The sequence below is a fragment of the Oncorhynchus kisutch genome, linkage group LG18 (genome assembly GCF_002021735.2).
Source record: "Oncorhynchus kisutch isolate 150728-3 linkage group LG18, Okis_V2, whole genome shotgun sequence".
In the NCBI taxonomy this organism is placed as follows: domain Eukaryota; kingdom Metazoa; phylum Chordata; class Actinopteri; order Salmoniformes; family Salmonidae; genus Oncorhynchus; species Oncorhynchus kisutch.
In genome coordinates, this window is record NC_034191.2 from 13,835,624 (window position 1) to 13,859,898 (window position 24,275).

Below are 24,275 nucleotides of genomic sequence, written 5' to 3' on the forward strand. Positions count from 1 at the left end.
GTGATCAGAGGGACTTCGCTGCTCACCGCTGACGTCCACAAACTGGCCACTGCTCTACTCAACCAGGAGGTAGTGTGTGTGTGGGGGGGGGGGTGTTACCATCCCATGGGCTTGGCATCAGACCATCACAGCCCTTTTCAGTAACACTTTATTTTAACGGTCTGTAATAAACCATATTTAAGGCGTTTATAAAGTGTCTGTTCACCGTGTATTAATCATTACTCCCACATTTATAAACCATTTACTAATCATTAGTAAGTATTTTTGCAGACCCTAATCTAAAGTGAGCGATATGTATGCTTCACAAATACTTTATAAATGTTTTGAGTGACCAACACCCACACAAGATGACTAACCTGCTCATCAGACATCTCATTCCAAAATCATTCATCTGGAGTTGGTCCCCGTTTGCTGCTCGAACAGCCTTTCTACTAGATGTTGGAACCGAACTGTGGGGTCTTGGAACCGAACTGTGGGGTCTTGGAACCGAACTATGGGGTCTTGGAACCGAACTGTGGGGTCTTGGAACCGAACTGTGGGGTCTTGGAACAGAACTGTGGGGTCCTGGAACCTTACTGTGGGGTCCTGGAACCTTACTGTGGGGTCTTGGAACTGAACTGTGGGGTCTTGGAACCTTACTGTGGGGTCTTGGAACCTTACTGTGGGGTCTTGGAACCTTACTGTGGGGTCTTGGAACCGAACTGTGGGGTCTTGGAACCGAACTGTGGGGTCTTGGCACCTTACTGTGGGGTCTTGGAACCTTACTGTGGGGTCTTGGAACCTTCCTGTGGGGTCTTGGAACCGAACTGTGGGGTCTTGGAACCGAACTGTGGGGTCTTGGAACCGAACTGTGGGGTCTTGGAACCGAACTGTGGGGTCTTGGAACCGAACTGTGGGGTCTTGGAACCTTACTGTGGGGTCTTGGAACCTTACTGTGGGGTCTTGGAACCTTCCTGTGGGGTCTTGGAACCGAACTGTGGGGTCTTGGAACCGAACTGTGGGGTCTTGGAACCGAACTGTGGGGTCTTGCTTCCATTCAGCCACAAGAGCATTATTGAGGTCAGGCACTGATGTTGGGCGATTAGGCCTGGCTCGCAGTCGGCGTTCCAATTCATCCCAAAGGTGTTCGATGGGGTTGAGGTCAAGGCTCTGTGCAGGCCAGTCAAATTCTTCCACACCTATCTCGACAAACAATGTCTGTATGCTCGGGGGCATTGTCTGTATGCTTGTGCTCGGGGGCATTGTCATGCTGAAACAGGAAAGGGCCATCCCCAAACTGTTTCCACATGGTTGGAAGCACAGGATTGACATTATATGCTGCAGCGTTACGATTTCTATTCACTGGAATTAAGGGGTCTAGCCCGAGTGATGAAAAACAGCCCTAGACCATTATTCCTCCTCCACCAGACTTTACAGTTGGCACTATGCGTTGGGGCAGGTAGCATTCTCCTGGCATCCGCCAAACCGAGATTGGTCCGTCAGCCTGCCTGATGGTGAAGTTTGATTCATCACTCCAGAGAATTTCCACTGGAAATCCAATGGCGGAGAGCTTTACACCACTCCAGCCGATTCATGACATTGCTCATGGTGATCTTATGCTTGTATGCAGCTGCTCGTCCATGGAAACAATTATTGTGCTGATGTTGCATCCAGAGGCAGTTTGGAACTCGGTAGTGAGTGTTGCAACCAAGAACAGATGGTTTGGTTTGTATGCCCTACGAGCTTCAGCACTCAGCGGTCCCGTTCTGTGAGCTGGTGTGGCCTACCACTTCGCGGCTGTGCCGTTGTTGCTCCTAAACGTTTCCACTTCACAATAACAGCACGTACAGTTGACCAGGGCAGCTCTAGCAGGGCAGGAGTTTGACAAACTGACTTGTTGGAAAGGTGGCATCCTATAACGGTGCCACGTTGAAAGTCATTGAGCTCTTCAGTAAGGCCATTCTACTTCCAATGTTTGTCTATGAAGATTGCATGGCTGCTTATACATCTGTCAGAAACAGGTGTTGTTGAAATAGCTGAATTCCCTAATTTGAACAGTTGTCCACATACTTTTGTATATATAGTGTGTATGTATATATATATATATATATATATATATTTCCTGTGTGAATAACAAGCTTACTAAGATTTACAAATGTGGGAGTAATAATTAATAGATGGTGAGTTAACTGTTTGTAAATGCCTTATAAAGGGTTTATTATGGACCCTTCTCTATCTCTCTTCCTCTCTCTCTTACTCTCTCTCTCGCTCTCTTCGCTCTTCCTCTCTCACTCTTCTCTCTCTCTCTTCTCTCTCTCTCTCTCCTCTCTCCTCTCACTCTCCCCTCTCCTCTCTCTCTCTCTCCTCTCACTCACTCTCCCCTCTCCTCTCTCTCTCTCTCCTCTCACTCTCCCCTCTCCTCTCTTCTCTCTCCTCTCTCTCTCTCCCCTCTCTTCTCTCTCCTCTCTCTCTCTACTCTCTCCTCTCACTCTCCCCTCTCCTCTCTCTCTTCTCTCTCCTCTCTCTCTTCTCTCTCCTCTCTCTCTTCTCTTCTCTCTCCCCTCTTCTTTCTCCTCTCTTCTCTCTCCTCTCTCCTCTCTTCTCTCTCCTCTCTCCTCTCTTCTCTCTCCTCTCTCTCTCCCCTCTCTTCTCTCTCCTCTCTCTCTCCCCTCTCTTCTCTCTCCTCTCTCTCTCCCCTCTCTTCTCTCTCCTCTCTCTCTCCCCTCTCTTCTCTCTCCTCTCTCTCTCCCCTCTTCTCTCTCCTCTCTCTCCCCTCTCTTCTCTCTCCTCTCTCTCTCCCCTCTTCTCTCTCCTCTCTCTCCCCTCTCTTCTCTCTCCTCTCTCTCTCCCCTCTTCTCTCCCCTCTCACTCTCCCCTCTCCTCTCTCTCTCTCTCCTCTCACTCTCCCCTCTCCTCTCTCTCTCTCTCCTCTCTCCTCTCACTCTCCCCTCTCCTCTCTTCTCTCTCCTCTCTCTCTCTCCCCTCTCTTCTCTCTCCTCTCTCTCTCTACTCTCTCCTCTCACTCTCCCCTCTCCTCTCTCTCTTCTCTCTCCTCTCTCTCTTCTCTCTCTCTCTTCTCTCTCCTCTCTCTCTTCTCTTCTCTCTCCCCTCTTCTCTCTCCTCTCTCTCTCTCCTCTCTCCTCTCTTCTCTCTCCTCTCTCCTCTCTTCTCTCTCCTCTCTCTCCCCTCTCTTCTCTCTCCTCTCTCTCTCCCCTCTCTTCTCTCTCCTCTCTCTCTCCCCTCTCTTCTCTCTCCTCTCTCTCTCCCCTCTCTTCTCTCTCCTCTCTCTCTCCCCTCTTCTCTCTCCTCTCTCTCCCCTCTCTTCTCTCTCCTCTCTCTCTCCCCTCTTCTCTCTCCTCTCTCTCCCCTCTTCTCTCTCTCTCCCTCTTCTCTCCCCTCTCTCTCTCTCTCCTCTCTCTCTCTCTCTCTCCTCTCTCTCTCCCCTCTCTTCTCTCTCCTCTCTCTCTCTCCCCTCTTCTCTCTCCTCTCTCTCCCCTCTCTTCTCTCTCCTCTCTCTCTCCCCTCTCTTCTCTCTCCTCTCTCTCTCCCCTCTCTTCTCTCTCCTCTCTCTCTCTCTCTCTCCCCTCTCTCCTCTCTCTCTCTCTCCCCCTCTCTTCTCTCTCTCTCTCTGTCTTTCTCTCCCCTCTCTTCTCTCTCTCTCTGTCTTTCTCTCCCCTCTCTTCTCTCTCTCTCTCTCTCTCTGTGTTGTTATCTCTTCTGTGGGACTGAGACTACTGATGTGTTTGATGATGAGACGGCCCCCTGTTTGACTCCAGGCTCTGATTGGACGCTTGATTATTTTAAAATGATCTTCTGTGATTGGAGGAGCAGAGTTAGCCAGTGGGAGTCATTTTCCACTTCCCCACCTCTACTTTGATCCCACAGACAATATTAGTGAAGGGATACACTTTGACGTATTGTTCCAAACACAGACACACACACACAGACACAGACACAGACACAGACACACACACACACTACTCTCTCCTCATCCATCCAGTTCTCCTCAAGGTGTTTCAAGTGTACATGTATAGTGAAAAGCTGTTCTTGCAAACTGAAAACCCAACGATGTGATATACACTATTAAAGTAATACTAAGAAGAAAAAATAAGAAATAAGAAGAACACAATAAGTAACTATATACCAGTTCCAATACCATATTTACAATGTACAGGGATACTGCAGTGATGGAGGTAGATATGTATAGGGGTAAGGAGACAGGGATACTGCAGTGATGGAGGTAGATATGTATAAGGGTAAGGAGACAGGGATACTGCAGTGATGGAGGTAGATATGTATGTTAGGTGACAGGGATACTGGAGTGATGGAGGTAGATATGTATAGGGGTAAGGAGACAGGGATACTGCAGTGATGGAGGTAGATATGTATGTTAGGTGACAGGGATACTGGAGTGATGGAGGTAGATATGTATGTTAGGTGACAGGGATACTGGAGTGATGGAGGTAGATATGTATAGGGGTAAGGAGACAGGGATACTGGAGTGATGGAGGTAGATATGTATAGGGGTAAGGTGACAGGGATACTGGAGTGATGGAGGTAGATATGTATAGGGGTAAGGAGACAGGGATACTGCAGTGATGGAGGTAGATATGTATAGGGGTAAGGAGACAGGGATACTGGAGTGATGGAGGTAGATTTGTATAGGGGTAAGGAGACAGGGATACTGGAGTGATGGAGGTAGATATGTATAGGGGTAAGGAGACAGGGATACTGGAGTGATGGAGGTAGATATGTATGTTAGGTGACAGGGATACTGGAGTGATGGAGGTAGATATGTATAGGGGTAAGGAGACAGGGATACTGGAGTGATGGAGGTAGATATGTATAGAGGTAATGTGACAGGGATACTGGAGTGATGGAGGTAGGTATGTATAGGGGTAAGGTGACAGGGGTACTGGAGTGATGGAGGTAGATATGTATAGGGGTAAGGAGACAGGGATACTGGAGTGATGGAGGTAGATATGTATGTTAGGTGACAGGGATACTGGAGTGATGGAGGTAGATATGTATAGGGGTAAGGTGATGGAGGTAGATATGTATAGAGGTAAGGTGACAGGGATACTGGAGTGATGGAGGTAGATATGTATAGGGGTAAGGAGACAGGGATACTGCAGTGATGGAGGTAGATATGTATGTTAGGTGACAGGGATACTGGAGTGATGGAGGTAGATATGTATGTTAGGTGACAGGGATACTGGAGTGATGGAGGTAGATATGTATAGGGGTAAGGAGACAGGGATACTGCAGTGATGGAGGTAGATATGTATAGGGGTAAGGAGACAGGGATACTGGAGTGATGGAGGTAGATTTGTATAGGGGTAAGGAGACAGGGATACTGGAGTGATGGAGGTAGATATGTATAGGGGTAAGGAGACAGGGATACTGGAGTGATGGAGGTAGATATGTATGTTAGGTGACAGGGATACTGGAGTGATGGAGGTAGATATGTATAGGGGTAAGGAGACAGGGATACTGGAGTGATGGAGGTAGATATGTATAGAGGTAATGTGACAGGGATACTGGAGTGATGGAGGTAGGTATGTATAGGGGTAAGGTGACAGGGGTACTGGAGTGATGGAGGTAGATATGTATAGGGGTAAGGAGACAGGGATACTGCAGTGATGGAGGTAGATATGTATGTTAGGTGACAGGGATACTGGAGTGATGGAGGTAGATATGTATAGGGGTAAGGAGACAGGGATACTGGAGTGATGGAGGTAGATATGTATGTTAGGTGACAGGGATACTGGAGTGATGGAGGTAGATATGTATAGGGGTAAGGTGATGGAGGTAGATATGTATAGAGGTAAGGTGACAGGGATACTGGAGTGATGGAGGTAGATATGTATAGGGGTAAGGTGACAGGGATACTGGAGTGATGGAGGTAGATATGTATAGAGGTAAGGTGACAGGGATACTGGAGTGATGGAGGTAGATATGTATGTTAGGTGACAGGGATACTGGAGTGATGGAGGTAGATATGCATGTTAGGTGACAGGGATACTGGAGTGATGGAGGTAGATATGTATAGGGGTAAGGTGACAGGGATACTGGAGTGATGGAGGTAGATATGTATAAGGGTAAGGAGACAGGGATACTGGAGTGATGGAGGTAGATATGTATAGTGGTAAGGAGACAGGGATACTGGAGTGATGGAGGTAGATATGTATGTTAGGTGACAGGGATACTGGAGTGATGGAGGTAGATACAGTGCCTTGCGAAAGTATTCGGCCCCCTTGAACTTTGCGACCTTTTGCCACATTTCAGGCTTCAAACATAAAGATATAAAACTGTATTTTTTTGTGAAGAATCAACAACAAGTGGGACACAATCATGAAGTGGAACGACATTTATTGGATATTTCAAACTTTTTTAACAAATCAAAAACTGAAAAATTGGGCGTGCAAAATTATTCAGCCCCCTTAAGTTAATACTTTGTAGCGCCACCTTTTGCTGCGATTACAGCTGTAAGTCGCTTGGGGTATGTCTCTATCAGTTTTGCACATCGAGAGACTGACATTTTTTCCCATTCCTCCTTGCAAAACAGCTCAAGCTCAGTGAGGTTGGATGGAGAGCATTTGTGAACAGCAGTTTTCAGTTCTTTCCACAGATTCTCGATTAGATTCAGGTCTGGACTTTGACTTGGCCATTCTAACACCTGGATATGTTTATTTTTGAACCATTCCATTGTAGATTTTGCTTTATGTTTTGGATCATTGTCTTGTTGGAAGACAAATCTCCGTCCCAGTCTCAGGTCTTTTGCAGACTCCATCAGGTTTTCTTCCAGAATGGTCCTGTATTTGGCTCCATCCATCTTCCCATCAATTTGAACCATCTTCCCTGTCCCTGCTGAAGAAAAGCAGGCCCAAACCATGATGCTGCCACCACCATGTTTGACAGTGGGGATGGTGTTCAGGGTGATGAGCTGTGTTGCTTTTACGCCAAACATAACGTTTTGCATTGTTGCCAAAAAGTTCAATTTTGGTTTCATCTGACCAGAGCACCTTCTTCCACATGTTTGGTGTGTCTCCCAGGTGGCTTGTGGCAAACTTTAAACAACACTTTTTATGGATATCTTTAAGAAATGGCTTTCTTCTTGCCACTCTTCCATAAAGGCCAGATTTGTGCAATATACGACTGATTGTTGTCCTATGGACAGAGTCTCCCACCTCAGCTGTAGATCTCTGCAGTTCATCCAGAGTGATCATGGGCCTCTTGGCTGCATCTCTGATCAGTCTTCTCCTTGTATGAGCTGAAAGTTTAGAGGGACGGCCAGGTCTTGGTAGATTTGCAGTGGTCTGATACTCCTTCCATTTCAATATTATCGCTTGCACAGTGCTCCTTGGGATGTTTAAAGCTTGGGAAATATTTTTGTATCCAAATCCGGCTTTAAACTTCTTCACAACAGTATCTCGGACCTGCCTGGTGTGTTCCTTGTTCTTCATGATGCTCTCTGCGCTTTTAACGGACCTCTAAGACTATCACAGTGCAGGTGCATTTATACGGAGACTTGATTACACACAGGTGGATTGTATTTATCATCATTAGTCATTTAGGTCAACATTGGATCATTCAGAGATCCTCACTGAACTTCTGGAGAGAGTTTGCTGCACTGAAAGTAAAGGGGCTGAATAATTTTGCACGCCCAATTTTTCAGTTTTTGATTTGTTAAAAAAGTTTGAAATATCCAATAAATGTCGTTCCACTTCATGATTGTGTCCCACTTGTTGTTGATTCTTCACAAAAAAAATACAGTTTTATATCTTTATGTTTGAAGCCTGAAATGTGGCAAAAGGTCGCAAAGTTCAAGGGGGCCGAATACTTTCGCAAGGCACTGTATGTATGTTAGGTGACAGGGATACTGGAGTGATAGAGGTAGATATGTATGTTAGGTGACAGGGATACTGGAGTGATGGAGGTAGATATATATGTTAGGTGACAGGGATACTGGAGTGATGGAGGTAGATATGTATGTTAGGTGACAGGGATACTGGAGTGATGGAGGTAGATATGTATGTTAGGTGACAGGGATACTGGAGTGATAGAGGTAGATATGTATGTTAGGTGACAGGGATACTGGAGTGATGGAGGTAGATATGTATGTTAGGTGACAGGGATACTGGAGTGATGGAGGTAGATATGTATGTTAGGTGACAGGGATACTGGAGTGATGGAGGTAGATATGTATGTTAGGTGACAGGGATACTGGAGTGATGGAGGTAGATATGTATGTTAGGTGACAGGGATACTGGAGTGATGGAGGTAGATATGTATGTTAGGTGACAGGGATACTGGAGTGATGGAGGTAGATATGTATGTTAGGTGACAGGGATACTGGAGTGATGGAGGTAGATATGTATGTTAGGTGACAGGGATACTGGAGTGATAGAGGTAGATATGTATGTTAGGTGACAGGGATACTGGAGTGATGGAGGTAGATATGTATGTTAGGTGACAGGGATACTGGAGTGATGGAGGTAGATATGTATGTTAGGTGACAGGGATACTGGAGTGATGGAGGTAGATATGTATAAGGGTAAGGTGACAGGGATACTGGAGTGATGGAGGTAGATATGTATAAGGGTAAGGTGACAGGGATACTGGAGTGATGGAGGTAGATATGTATAAGGGTAAGGTGACAGGGATACTGGAGTGATGGAGGTAGATATGTATGTTAGGTGACAGGGATACTGGAGTGATGGAGGTAGATATGTATGTTAGGTGACAGGGATACTGGAGTGATGGAGGTAGATATGTATGTTAGGTGACAGGGATACTGGAGTGATGGAGGTAGATATGTATGTTAGGTGACAGGGATACTGGAGTGATGGAGGTAGATATGTATGTTAGGTGACAGGGATACTGGAGTGATGGAGGTAGATATGTATAAGGGTAAGGTGACGGTGTGAGTGTGTGCTGGGAGTGACAGTGTGTCTGTGAAATAAAACTTAAATGAAGATACAAGGTTATATCTCAGATAGTCTGTGTAGCTATTTATCAGGGACAGAAGCTGTTCAACAGTCCACATCGCCCTCTGTAGCACCATGTGATCAAGGGTGGTGCTGTTGCCATACAAGACAGTGATGCAGCCCGTCAAGATGCTCTCAACTTCCTGAGGGGGAAGAGGCGCTGTTGGACCTTCTTCACATTTGTGCGCATGTGTTTGGACCGGTTTTAGCCTTTAGTGATTTGGACACTGAGGAACTTGAAGGCTGGAAAAAGGAGAGAGTGAAGGAGTGAGAGGCAGATACGGAGGTAGGAAGAGAGAGTAAAGGAGTGAGAGGCAGATACGGAGGTAGGAAGAGAGAGTAAAGGAGTGAGAGGCAGATACGGAGGTAGGAAGAGAGAGTAAAGGAGTGAGAGGCAGATACGGAGGTAGGAAGAGAGAGACATTTGTCCGTTTACCGCCTCTCCCTCTCCATCCCATAATCCTGTGTGGAGCTGCCTTAAATGCTCTTATCTCTCTCTGTCTCTCCCTATCTCTCTCTCTATCTCCTTATCTCTCTCTCTGTCTCCCTATCTCTCTCTCTGTCTCCCTATCTCTCTCTGTCGCCCTATCTCTCTGTCGCCCTATCTCTCTCTCTGTCTCCCTATCTCTCTCTGTCTCCCTATCTCTCTCTCCGTCTCCCTATCTCTCTCTCTGTCTCCCTATCTCTCCCTCTGTCTCCCTATCTCTGTCTCTCCCTATCTCTGTCTCTCCCTATCTCTGTCTCTCCCTATATCTGTCTCTCCCTATCTCTCTCTCTGTCTCCCTAACTCTCTCAATTCAATTCAATTCAAGGGCTTTATTGGCATGGGAAACATGTGTTAACATCTGTCTCCCTATCTCTCTCTCTGTCTCCCTATCTCTCTCTCTGTCTCCCTATCTCTCTCTCTGTCTCCCTATCTCTCTCTCTGTCTCCCTATCTCTCTCTCTGTCTCCCTATCTCTCTCTCTGTCTCCCTATCTCTCCCTCTGTCTCCCTATCTCTGTCTCTCCCTATATCTGTCTCTCCCTATCTCTCTCTCTGTCTCCCTATCTCTCTCAATTCAATTCAATTCAAGGGCTTTATTGGCATGGGAAACATGTGTTAACATTGCCAAAGCAAGTGAGGTAGACAACATACAAAGTGAATATATAAAGTGAAAAACAACAAAAATTAACAGTAAACTCTCTCTGTCTCCCTATCTCTCTCTCTGTCTCTCTGTCTCTCCCTATCTCTCTCTCTGTCTCTCTCTGTCTCCCTATCTCTCTCTCTGTCTCCCTATCTCTCTCTGTCTCTCCCTATCTTTCTCTCTGTCTCCCTATCTCTCTCTCTGTCTCCCTATCTCTCTCTCTGTCTCCCTATCTCTTTCTCTCCCTATATCTGTCTCTCCCTATCTCTCTCTCCCCATCTCTCTAGGCTGGGCTGGGTTAGGTTGAGCTGGGCTGGGTTAGGCTGAACTGTGCTAGGCTGAACTGTGTTAGGCTGGGCTGAGCTGGGCTAGGCAGAGCTGGGCTGGGTTAGGTTGAGCTGAACTAGGCTAGGCTGGGCTGAGCTGAGCTGGGCTGGGCTGGGTTAGATTGAGCTGAACTGGGCTAGGCTGAGCTGGGCTGGGCTGGGTTAGGTTGAGCTGAACTGGGCTAGGCTGAGATGGGTAGAGGAGAGCAGAGACTGACTGGCAGCCGTTTAGCTCTGCTAATGACTCTAAGCTTGAGAAACGTGTGTGTGTGTGTGTGTGCGCATGTATTCTCTAGGGGACACAGCTTTGATCTCTTCCTAATAGCATATGGAATAAGACCTGCTACTCCTAACCTGCTCTGGGAGTTAAAGCTCTGGAAAGTGAGCCCTTCATTTGAGAACAGACACACACACACACACACACACACACACACACACACACACACACTAAAAGCAGCAGCATAGGAACAAATGTATTCTGTTCTCTTCTGTCAGTCCACTGTTAATATGAATCCTGTTCTCTCTCTCTTCTGTCAGTCCACTGTTAATATGAATCCTGTTCTCTCTCTCTCTCTCTTCTGTCAGTCCACTGTTAATATGAATCCTGTTCTCTCTCTCTCTCTCTTCTGTCAGTCCACTGTTAATATGAATCCTGTTCTCTCTCTCTCTCCTCTGTCAGTCCACTGTTAATATGAATCCTGTTCTCTCTCTCTTCTGTCAGTCCACTGTTAATATGAATCCTGTTCTCTCTCTCTTCTGTCAGTCCACTGTTAATATGAATCCTGTTCTCTCTCTCTCTCTCTTCTGTCAGTCCACTGTTAATATGAATCCTGTTCTCTCTCTTCTGTCAGTCCACTGTTAATATGAATCCTGTTCTCTCTCTCTCTCTGTCAGTCCACTGTTAATATGAATCCTGTTCTCTCTCTCTCTCCTCTGTCAGTCCACTGTTAATATGAATCCTGTTCTCTCTCTCTCTCTCTCTGTCAGTCCACTGTTAATATGAATCCTGTTCTCTCTCTCTCTCCTCTGTCAGTCCACTGTTAATATGAATCCTGTTCTCTCTCTCTCTCTCTTCTGTCAGTCCACTGTTAATATGAATCCTGTTCTCTCTCTCTCTCCTCTGTCAGTCCACTGTTAATATGAATCCTGTTCTCTCTCTCTCTCCTCTGTCAGTCCACTGTTAATATGAATCCTGTTCTCTCTCTCTTCTGTCAGTCCACTGTTAATATGAATCCTGTTCTCTCTCTCTCTCTCTCCTGTCAGTCCACTGTTAATATGAATCCTGTTCTCTCTCTCTCTCTCTTCTGTCAGTCCACTGTTAATATGAATCCTGTTCTCTCTCTCTCTCCTCTGTCAGTCCACTGTTAATATGAATCCTGTTCTCTCTCTTCTGTCAGTCCACTGTTAATATGAATCCTGTTCTCTCTCTCTCTCTGTCAGTCCACTGTTAATCTGAATCCTGTTCTCTCTCTCTCTCCTCTGTCAGTCCACTGTTAATATGAATCCTGTTCTCTCTCTCTCTCTTCTGTCAGTCCACTGTTAATATGAATCCTGTTCTCTCTCTCTCTCTCTTCTGTCAGTCCACTGTTAATATGAATCCTGTTCTCTCTCTCTCTCCTCTGTCAGTCCACTGTTAATATGAATCCTGTTCTCTCTCTTCTGTCAGTCCACTGTTAATATGAATCCTGTTCTCTCTCTCTCTCTCTCCTCTGTCAGTCCACTGTTAATATGAATCCTGTTCTCTCTCTCCTCTGTCAGTCCACTGTTAATATGAATCCTGTTCTCTCTCTCTCTCTCTCCTCTGTCAGTCCACTGTTAATATGAATCCTGTTCTTTCTCTCTCTCTCTCCTCTGTCAGTCCACTGTTAATATGAATCCTGTTCTCTCTCTCCTCTGTCAGTCCACTGTTAATATGAATCCTGTTCTCTCTCTCTCTCCTCTGTCAGTCCACTGTTAATATGAATCCTGTTCTCTCTCTCTCTCCTCTGTCAGTCCACTGTTAATATGAATCCTGTTCTCTCTCTCTCTCCTCTGTCAGTCCACTGTTAATATGAATCCTGTTCTCTCTCTCTCTCCTCTGTCAGTCCACTGTTAACATGAATCCTGTTCTCTCTCTCTCTCCTCTGTCAGTCCACTGTTAATATGAATCCTGTTCTCTCTCTCCTCTGTCAGTCCACTGTTAATATGAATCCTGTTCTCTCTCTCTCTCCTCTGTCAGTCCACTGTTAACATGAATCCTGTTCTCTCTCTCTCTCCTCTGTCAGTCCACTGTTAATATGAATCCTGTTCTCTCTCTCTTCTGTCAGTCCACTGTTAATATGAATCCTGTTCTCTCTCTCTCTCCTCTGTCAGTCCACTGTTAATATGAATCCTGTTCTCTCTCTCTCTCCTCTGTCAGTCCACTGTTAATATGAATCCTGTTCTCTCTCTCTTCTGTCAGTCCACTGTTAATATGAATCCTGTTCTCTCTCTCCTCTGTCAGTCCACTGTTAATATGAATCCTGTTCTCTCTCTCCTCTGTCAGTCCACTGTTAATATGAATCCTGTTCTCTCTCTCCTCTGTCAGTCCACTGTTAATATGAATCCTGTTCTCTCTCTCTCTCCTCTGTCAGTCCACTGTTAATATGAATCCTGTTCTCTCTCTTCTGTCAGTCCACTGTTAATATGAATCCTGTTCTCTCTCTCTCTCTCTCCTCTGTCAGTCCACTGTTAATATGAATCCTGTTCTCTCTCTCTCTCTGTCAGTCCACTGTTAATATGAATCCTGTTCTCTCTCTCTCTCCTCTGTCAGTCCACTGTTAACATGAATCCTGTTCTCTCTCTCTCTCCTCTGTCAGTCCACTGTTAATATGAATCCTGTTCTCTCTCTCTTCTGTCAGTCCACTGTTAATATGAATCCTGTTCTCTCTCTCCTCTGTCAGTCCACTGTTAATATGAATCCTGTTCTCTCTCTCCTCTGTCAGTCCACTGTTAATATGAATCCTGTTCTCTCTCTCCTCTGTCAGTCCACTGTTAATATGAATCCTGTTCTCTCTCTCCTCTGTCAGTCCACTGTTAATATGAATCCTGTTCTCTCTCTCTCTCCTCTGTCAGTCCACTGTTAATATGAATCCTGTTCTCTCTCTCCTCTGTCAGTCCACTGTTAATATGAATCCTGTTCTCTCTCTCCTCTGTCAGTCCACTGTTAATATGAATCCTGTTCTCTCTCTCTCTCCTCTGTCAGTCCACTGTTAATATGAATCCTGTTCTCTCTCTCTCTCTCTCTCTCTCCTCTGTCAGTCCACTGTTCATATGAATCTGATTGTCTCTGTCTGTCTGTCTGTCTCTGCAGTGTCCGTTGAGCTGGCAGAATAAGTGGGAGGGGCCAGAGGAACCCATGCAGTACCTGAGGGCTGTGGTGGCACGCGCTCTTGCTATACAGGTACACACAGACACACACACAGCTGTTTGTGAAATGTGCTAACATGAGTGATCACAGATATTATCATGGCAGGCCAGGTTCACTGGTCCCTCTCTCCTCTGACCAAACATGCAGAGAGGAGGAAACATATGAATAGACCTTTCCCTCCTTATCTGTTTAGTTACTGCCGTGTGTGTGTGTGTGTCTGTGTGTGTGTGTCTGAGCGTGTGTGTCTGAGCGTGTGTGTCTGAGCGTGTGTGTCTGAGCGTGTGTGTCTGAGCGTGTGTGTCTGAGCGTGTGTGTCTGAGCGTGTGAGTGTGTGTGTCTGTGTTTGTGTTTGTGTGTGTCTGTGTTTGTGTGTGTCTGTGTGTGTGTGTGTGTCTGAGCGTGTGTGTGTGTCTGAGCGTGTGTGTGTGTGTCTGAGCATATGGAGGTAGGCGGACAGTGAGTCCGAAGAGAGGGAGGAGTGGAACGGCATCCTCCGGTAGTGCCAGAACGCTTTTCTGCTAACCCGCTGCCAAACACACTTCCAAGTGTGTGTGTGTCAGTCCGGTGTGCACCTGTGTGTGTGTGTGTGTGTGTGTCAGTCCGGTGTGCACCTGCGTGTGTTAGTCCGGTGTGCACCTGCGTCCATGCGTGGTGTGTCAAACGGACCCAGCCTGTCATCTCATTCCCTTAGTAAGGTGTTCCATCCATTAACTAGCTCTCCTCTCCTCCACAAGCAGCTGATATCACCAGGGAAGATGAATTAGAGGAATTACAGGGATAACAGGACAGGCATGGAGAGAGACAAACTGACCTTGACACACACACACACACACACACAGAATACTAGCCACCACACAACACTAAGTCTGCATTATTCATGCCTTGGGACAATCTCACAGTGTGTGTGTGTTATTCTTGTGTTTATGTGTGCTTGTGTAACTGGGGCATTTGTCTTCAGTGAAAGCTTGCCCACATCTATTTGTCAGCCAATTGAGATAGACAATGAGCTTAAAAAGAATCAATTTATTATAGAGATTAAATCAGATCGTAGCTCATTCTGTTTGTAGTCTGTCAGCATGTTTTTCAACTGACCTCAAATTCATTTTTTTTTTTTTTTGTCGTTTATGAGGAAGCTGCTTTCCTGCCTAAAGTTGGTTAAGGTGAACAAAATGGAATCATAGCGTTTTCATCTACTGTTAATCTTCTCCCTGGTGTTCTGCCATACAAACAGGACGATGCCATGGATTGATGTCTGGTCTGCAGGCGACTACTTCAGTGTAGATGTGCTCTTGGTGACTGCGTGCCTGTTTACACACTCACACACACATGGTGCCTGCATCTCTCCTGTTGATCTGTGTCTCTGATAAAAGGACAAGGAGACAGAAGCACATTTCATTTAACTCCCCTATTGACTTCCTCCATCCATCCCTTTGTCTGTCTGTCTGACCGTCCTCTGGCTCTGTTTGGACAGAGAGAGCTTGTGTCTATAACACAAACTGTCATACCCACACACACATTCACACACACACACACATACATATTTTTATTTATTCGTTATTTTACCAGGTAGGTTGACTGAGAACACGTTCTCATTTGCAGCAACGATCTGGGGAATAGTTACAGGAGAGAGGAGGGGGATGAATGAGCCAATTGTAAACTGGGGATGATTAGGTGACTGTGATGGTTTGAGGGCCAGATTGGGAATTTAGCCAGGATACCGGGGTTAACACCCCTACTCTTACGATAAGTGCCATGGGATCTTTAATGACAGAGAGTCAGGACACCCGTTTAACGTCCCATCTGAAAGACGGCACCCTACACAGGGCAGTTTCCCCAATCACTGCTCTGGGGTATTGGGATATTTTTTTAGACCAGAGGAAAGGGGGCCTCCTACTGGCCCTCCAACACCACTTCCATCAGCATCTGGTCTCCCATACAGGGACTGACCAGGACTAACCCTGCTTAGCTTCAGAAGCAAGACAGCAGTGGTATGCAGGGTGGTATGCTGCTGGCGAACATACACACACACACACACACACACACGCATACATACACACACACACACACACACGCATACATACACACACACACACACATACATGCACACACACACATACATGCACACACACACATACATGCACACACACATACATGCACACACACACACATACATACACACATATACACACACACACACACACATACATACACACATATACACACACACACACACGCATACACACACATACACACACACACACACACACACACACACACACACACACATACATGCGCACACACACATACATACATACATACATACACACACACACACACACACACACACACACACACACACACATACATACACACACACACACACACACACACACGCATACATACACCCACCACATACACACATTCACACAGAGACTCATGTTGTATTTCTGTGTGTGTAGAGTTGGGTGGAGCGTGCTGAAAGACAGGTTCTACTGTCTGATGCTGTTGATCTGTCTGAACTCTTCCACCCTGATACCTTCCTCAACGCCCTGCGACAGGAGACTGCCAGGTAACACCCCACAGTGTGTGTGTCAGTCTCTTCCTGTGAATGATGTGTTTGTGAATATGACGTGTGTGTGCAGTCTCTTCCTGTGAATATGTGTGTGTGAATATGACGTGTGTGTGTGTGTCAGTCTGTTTCCGTGAATAAGACGTGTGTGTGTGTGTGTGCAGTCTCTTCCTGTGAATATGATGTGTGGGTGAATATGATGTGTGGGTAAATATGACGTGTGTGTCAGTCTGTTTCCGTGAATATGACTTGTGTGTGTGTGTATTAATACCTAGTCCATTGTGTCAGGTCTATGGGCTGTTCCATGGACAGTCTGAAGTTTGTGTCATCATGGAAGAGTCCCATAACAGAGGCTCAACTCCAAGTCAAGGTACAATACAACAACCCAATGATGCTGCAAACACTCAGGGAATAGAGAAAGACAGAAACATGGATAGAGGGTTGGAGAATGGGAGGGAGGGAGACAGGGAGGGAGACAGGGTGGGAAGGAGACAGGGAGGAAGGGAGACAGGGAGGGAAGGAGACAGGGAGGGAGGGAGACAGGGAGGGAGGGAGACAGGGAGACGTGGGCAGAGAGTGCTACAGCTGCAGGGAGGAGACGGGGAAACTCCATTCAGACATCTCAGCTGAGAAAAAAGATTATTCATCTTTCACAATGATCTCACACACACACACACACACACACACACACACACACACACACACACACACACACACACACACACACATAACAGTGATTTATGAGATGTGTTTGGCTGACCTGACGCCAGGTGCCCCCCCTCTGCTAGTCACGCACACACAGACACACACACACACACACACACACACAGACACACACACACGCCTGTGTAAGTCCTGAGTCACCAATATGACATCATACCGCACACACATGGCATTACTTACACAGGAGAGAGGGCCTTCCTTCTTCCTCCATCCATTACATGGTTTGTTCTATCCCTCATCTCCCTTTCACGCTGTATGTCACTTAAATGGTTGTGTTTAGAGTTAACTGTGATTCGCAGCTCAGCTTCTAATGATGTACCTCTTTCTGTCTCCCGATCTCTCTCTCATCTGTCTTTTTCTCCTCTCTCACCCCCTCCTCTCCCCATCTCTCCATCTGTCTTTCTCTCCTCTCTCACCCCCTCCTCTCCCCATCTCTTTCTCTCTTTTTCTCCTCTCTCACCCCCTCCTCTCCCCATCTCTTTCTCTCTCTTTTTCTCCTCTCTCACCCCCTCCTCTCCCCATCTCTTTCTCTCTCTTTTTCTCCTCTCTCACCCCCTCCTCTCCCCATCTCTTTCTCTCTCTTTTTCTCCTCTCTCACCCCCTCCTCTCCCCATCTCTTTCTCTCTCTTTTTCTCCTCTCTCACCCCCTCCTCTCCCCATTTCTTTCTCTCTCTTTTTCTCCTCTCTCACCCCCTCCTCTCCCCATCTCTTTCTCTCTCTTTTTCTCCTCTCTCACCCCCTCCTCTCCCCATCTCTTTCTCTCTCTTTTTCTCCTTTCTCACCCCCTCCTCTCCCCATCTCTTTCTCTCTCTTTTTCTCCTCTCTCACCCCCTCCTCTCCCCATCTCTTTCTCTCTCTTTTTCTCCTCTCTCACCCCCTCCTCTCCCCATCTCTTTCTCTCTCTTTTTCTCCTCTCTCACCCCCTCCTCTCCCCATCTCTTTCTCTCTCTTTTTCTCCTCTCTCACCCCCTCCTCTCCCCATCTCTTTCTCTCTCTTTTTCTCCTCTCTCACCCCCTCCTCTCCCCATCTCTTTCTCTCTCTTTTTCTCCTCTCTCACCCCCTCCTCTCCCCATCTCTTTCTCTCTCTTTTTCTCTCCTCTCTCACCCCCTCCTCTCCCCATCTTTCTCTCTTTTTCTCTCCTCTCTCACCCCCTCCTCTCCCCATCTCTTTCTCTCTCTCTTTCTCTCCTCTCTCACCCCCTCCTCTCCCCATCTCTTTCTCTCTCTTTTTCTCTCCTCTCTCACCCCCTCCTCTCCCCATCTATTTCTCTCTCTTTTTCTCTCCTCTCTCACCCCCTCCTCTCCCCATCTCTTTCTCTCTCTTTTTCTCTCCTCTCTCACCCCCTCCTCTCCCCATCTCTTTCTCTCTCTTTTTCTCTCCTCTCTCACCCCCTCCTCTCCCCATCTCTTTCTCTCTCTTTTTCTCTCCTCTCTCACCCCCTCCTCTCCCCATCTCTCTGTATGTCTGTAGGTGGGTGGTCTGCAGTTGGAGGGCTGTAGTTTTGATGGGGCTCGTCTGTCTGAGAACCGACATGACTCCCCCAGTGTGTCAGCTGTACCTGCCTGCTACATGGCCTGGATAGCACAGGTACAAACTCACTCACTCACAAACACACACACACATTCACACACACACACACACACACACACACACACACACACACACACACACACACACACACACACACACACACACACACACTCACGGACACGAACCATTGAAGCGCTCTCTGTTCTATCTCTGGTCAGGGTCAGAGTTCAGCTCTGTGATTAGCTGTTGTCATGGCAACATAGTTCTTATTGTTCACATCTCCTCTGATTTACACTGAACACAGCATGCAGCAATTTCAACGATTTTACCGAGTTACAGTTCATATGAGGAAATCAGTCAATTGAAATAAATTCATTAGGCCCTAATATATGAATTTCACATGACTGGAAATACAGATATGCTTCTGTTGGTCACAAATACCTTACAAAAAAAGTAGGGCGTGAATCAGAAACCCAGTCAGTATCTTGTTTGTCCACCATTTACCTCATACAGCGCGACACATTTCCTTCACATAGAGTTGATCAGGCTGTTGATTGTGGCCTGTGGAATGGTGTCCCACTCCTCTTCAATGGCTATGTGTTGGTGTATATTGGTGAGAACTGGAACACGCTGTCGTACATGTAGATCCAGAGCATCCCAAACATGCTCAGTGGGTGACGTGTCTGGTGAGTATGCAGCCCATGGTTGCAGCCCATCAGTGTCCAGGAATTAAGTACAGATCCTTGTGACATGGGGCCGTGCATTATCATGCTGAGACATGAGGTGATGGCGGTGGATGAATGGCACGACAATGGGACTCGGGATCTCGTCACGGTATCCCTGTGCATTAAAATTGGCATCAATAGAAAAGAGCACACTTCTTCAACGTGCCAGTGGCCATCAAAGTGACCATTTGCCCATTGATGCAGTCAGGTCATGACCCTGGTGAGGACAATGAGAACGCAGATGAGCTTCCCTTAGACGGTTTCTGACAGTTATTGATTCTTTGGTTGTACAAACCCACAGTTTCATCAGCTGGTCTTAGACGTACTGCCAAATTCTCTAAAACATCATCGGAGGTGGCTTATGGTAGAGACACTTATGGTAATGACCATTAAATTCTCTAGCAACAGCTCTGGTGGACATTCCTGCAGTCAGCATGCCAATTGCACGCTCCCTCAAAACTTAGACATCTGTGGCATTGTGTTGGGGGACAAAATTGCACATTTTACATTGGCCTTTTATTGTCCCCAGCACAAGGTGCAGCTCTGTAATGATCATGCTGTTTAATCAGTTTCTTGATATGCCACACCTGTCAGGTGGATTGTCTTGGCAAAGGAGAAATGTGCAAAAACAAGGATGTAACCAAATCTGTGGTCAGCATTTGAGAGAAATAAGCTTTTTGTTCATAATGGAACATTTCTGGGATCTTTTATTTCAGCTCATAAAACAATGGGACCAACACTTTACACGTTGCGTTTTATATTTTTGTTCAGGGTTGTTTATTTCCCTAAAGGTCTTACTGTGTGAGAGAAGGAACAATATATTTTCTCCTTTGAACAGGCCTGCCATCTTTCTTCCCTCCCTCCTGGCCTCTCCCTCAGTTGTCTGAGGAAAGCTGCTCAGACAGGAAAGGTGATGTCTGGTATCTGACCAGGAACTTTATTTACCAGACACTACTTGATATACAGCATAATCCCCTCCCTCTACTCCCTCTGTTGCTCCTGTATCGTGTCTAATGGCTGTAACGCCAGGCTAATGTGGATTCAACCCTGCTACAGTAGTTATCTCAGGGATCTGAGGCCCGTCTGACCGGCTTCAAACTGCTTTTACCAAGGCCTCGCCCAGCCTTTACCTCAACTGGGGATGTTAACTGTTAGTTGGTTAGCCTCCGGAAATACATTTGACCATTCATGTTTATCAGTCTCTGGGTTAATATGTATCATTTTGTGGGATTCATTTGGTGTCAGGGTTGAACAAATCTAGTCAGTCAATAAAACAGGAACAGTGTCTTGGTCGACCGGAATGATTAATTTGGCGAAAATAGTCACGTACAGTGAGTTTCTAGAGTTAGAAAGTAGATTTCGTATGTCAACTAATGGCTCGCTTTCTCTAGTACAATGAGCTGCAAGCCAGAGGAGAGACTCGTTGCTAGGCAACTCACAGACACTGGCTACAGGGAGCAGTGGGAGAGCGGAACAGCATGAAGCAGCTAACAGCTAAGCTAACAACAGCTAAGCTAACAACAGCTAAGCTAACAACAGCTAAGCTAACAACACAACAACTAAAAAGTTTACCAGTATTTCTCTCCTGTACTAGTCGTTTTCTATATCAACTTTCTTTTGTTGTTCAGAAGCCAAAGGCCCCAATTCTAGTCATATGAACAACCCATTTTAGTTGTTGCATATTTACATATTCCCTCTCTTCTCTCTGTCACATGAAATGCATCAGGTGTTTTTTTTTTACAACAGAGTTTTCCAGCCAATTGCATTTCGGCAAATGTTTGAAATGGATCTATTCAGTTCTGTGCTTCATTGCAGTAGTTTCGTGGTCATTGCGAGGACAGGCTCGCTATTGTCACGTGTTCTTCATTTTCTTTTGGGAACCTCATTTTACTCTTTGGAACAAAATGTACAGGTTGTTAATTGGTTAATGGGGGTTTGTTAGTGCAATGGGGCAGGGTAGCCTAGTGGTTAGAGTGTTGGACTAGTAACTGAAAGGTTGCAAGTTCAAATCCCCGAGCTGACAAGGTACAAATCTGTCGTTCTACCCCTGAACAGGCAGTTAACCCACTGTTCCTTATTGAAAATAAGAATTTGTTCTTAACTGACTTGCCTAGTTAAATAAAGGTAAAATAAAATGGGGGTTCGTTAGTCAGTAACAAAATGTACAGAAATGTGCATCCTTAACTACACACACACAAACACTCACACACACACCAACGGACCTGTGTGTTGCTTAACTACACACACACAAACACTCACACACACACCAACGGACCTTTGTGTTGTGTATATATTTATTTGCTAGATATTATAACTGCACTGTTGGAACTAGAAACACAAGCATTTCACTGCACCTGCGCAAACATCTGCAAATCTGTGTACGTGACCCATAAACTTGAATTTGATGTTAATCTAACATTGTGTGTGTTATATTGCAGTGTTCCAGTGGCAGTCCTGAGGAGGTCATCTCTCTGCCTGTGTACACCAGCTCAGAGCGGGTCAGCGTGGTGACTCACGTCACGCTGCCTTGTGGAGGAAACCCTGAGCAGTGGATTCAGAATGGAGCTGCCCTCTTCCTCAAACAGCAGTGAGACAGCCGGGCCAGGGAGCTGGGGTAGGGGTTGGACTGAAGGAGCTCAGAGGGTACACATGTTTCTCAAGAAGGTTATCGGGCTTCACTACAGGTGTTTGTTGTTAGTTTTTTAAGTGACGATAGTCTGCAATGAATTGTGTAATGGCACATACTGGTTCTTGACTATGTGTTGATGTTTTAATGTTTACTCTTTAGTATCATCGTAGTCTGTTTGAATGTATTATTGTGATAATAAAGCTTTAGTTACTCTAGATATCTGGTTTCTTTCCATAATGAGTGTTTATATGTGTTGTAAAGACAGGCCCTGGATCAGGAGATATCTGTCCCTGGGTCTGACCAATTGATACTATACACACACTTCAACTCTGAGCCATGACACAGACATCAGACTGACCTGGCCAGTATACTATTCTAGTGGTACTTATCAGTGTGATTGGAGGGTCGGTGTTAGTTAAACCCCAGTGTGATTGGAGGGTCAGTTTTAGTTAAACCCCAGTGTGATTGGAGGGTCAGTTTTAGTTAAACCCCAGTATGATTGGAGGGTCAGTTTTAGTTACAACCCCAGTGTGATTGGAGGGTCGGTGTTAGTTAAACCCCAGTGTGATTGGAGGGTCAGTTTTAGTTCAACCTCAGGCTCTGCTGGTGTTTGTGTGTGTGTCTCTTTCAGCTCAGCAATGACCCTGGAGGGGCTCTGATGGAAAAAGATAGGGGAGGGGGGGAGAGATTGTGTGTAGGTGTGTATATGAGGAGGGAGGTGTGCATGTGTGTGTGTGGAGAGAGCACATGGGAGAAGGGGTGAGTGTGTGGAGAGCACATGGGAGGAGGGGTGAAAGAGAGAGTGTGTGTGCTGCATTCATATGTGTGGAGAGAGCACATGGGAGGAGGGGTGAAAGAGAGAGTGCGTGTGCTGCATTCGTATGTGTGGAGAGAGCACATGGGAGGAGGGGTGAAAGAGAGAGTGTGTGTGCTGCATTCGTATGTGTGGAGAGAGCACATGGGAGAAGGGGTGAGTGTGTGGAGAGCACATGGGAGGAGGGGTGAAAGAGAGAGTGTGTGTGTTGCATTCGTATGTGTGGAGAGAGCACATGGGAGAAGGGGTGAGTGTGTGGAGAGCACATGGGAGGAGGGGTGAAAGAGAGAGTGTGTGTGCTGCATTCGTATGTGTGGAGAGAGCACATGGGAGAAGGGGTGAGTGTGTGGAGAGCACATGGGAGGAGGGGTGAAAGAGAGAGTGTGTGTGCTGCATTCGTATGTGTGGAGAGAGCACATGGGAGAAGGGGTGAGTGTGTGGAGAGCACATGGGAGGAGGGGTGAAAGAGAGAGTGTGTGTGCTGCATTCGTATGTGTGGAGAGAGCACATGGGAGAAGGGGTGAGTGTGTGGAGAGAGCACATGGGAGGAGGGGTGAGTGTGTGTGCTGCAGTATTGCAGGAGGGGAGTGAAATGGAAGAATGGGTTTAAAAGGAGAGGGGATTGGATTTTAACAGAACAGACACCTGGACCAGAGAGGAGGGAGGGAGTAGGAGGAGGAGAGGGGACAGATGGGTTAGAAAGAGGGATAAAGGGGAGTAATGGTTAACAAGAGAGATGGATGGGGAGGACAAGGTTAATGTGAGAGTAAATGGGAGAGAGGGGGGAGGTGGTAAGGGGAGATGGATAATGTGACAGAACAAAGATGGGGGAAAGGGTTTTCACCATTAGAGGAGGAGGGCCTATTTGTCTGGTGTCTATAGCAGGCAAGTGATGCAGTAGGTGGATTACATTCTGTTGGCATGTCTTGTTTTGTTTTCAAGATCCCCAAATACCGTGAACTGCCTCCCTGGCTGCTCTGCTATTCTTCTGTTCTCCCTTCATGTCTCAGTCTCCAAATCTGCTATGTTTAGAAATGAACCATAGATATCAGATATTAACCATAGAAATCAGATATTAACCACAACAAACATGGTTGTGTTTTTTTTTTTTTTTTCATTCATACAAGGTCTTGCTATGTATCTAAATGTCCAGCGTTATGAATGAGTCCTATCCTACTCGTCAGATTTGGTAAATACCACAGAGGAATAGATTCAGCTGGTCTAAATATTACAGAGGAATAGATTCAGCTGGTCTAGATATTACAGAGGAGGGAGAGATAGATGGAAAGGAGGGAGAGATGGATGGGGAAGGAGGGAGGGAGAGAGGTCGATGGGGAGGGGGTAAGGAGGGAGAGATAGATAGAGGGGGAGGGAGGGAGACGATGGGAAGGGGGAAGGAAGAGGGGAGAGATAGATAGGGAGGGGGAAGGAGGGAGAGATACAGTGGGGCAAAAAAGTATTTAGTCAGCCACCAA

The 24,275-nt window shown here is 46.4% G+C and overlaps 1 protein-coding gene across 1 annotated transcript in view; it reads left to right on the forward strand.

Moving 5' to 3' along the window:
* dync2h1 (dynein cytoplasmic 2 heavy chain 1) overlaps positions 1-22,203 on the forward strand; it is a 271,861-nt gene extending 249,658 nt beyond the window's left edge. The window contains 6 exon segments of the mRNA XM_031795429.1: positions 1-69; positions 13,752-13,841; positions 16,268-16,377; positions 16,666-16,747; positions 18,573-18,689; positions 21,796-22,203. The exon segment at positions 1-69 is cut by the window's left edge and continues 141 nt beyond it. Coding sequence (XP_031651289.1) covers positions 1-69; positions 13,752-13,841; positions 16,268-16,377; positions 16,666-16,747; positions 18,573-18,689; positions 21,796-21,948 — 621 coding nt within the window. The 3' untranslated portion in view covers positions 21,949-22,203.
* Positions 22,204-24,275: the final 2,072 nt, after the last annotated feature.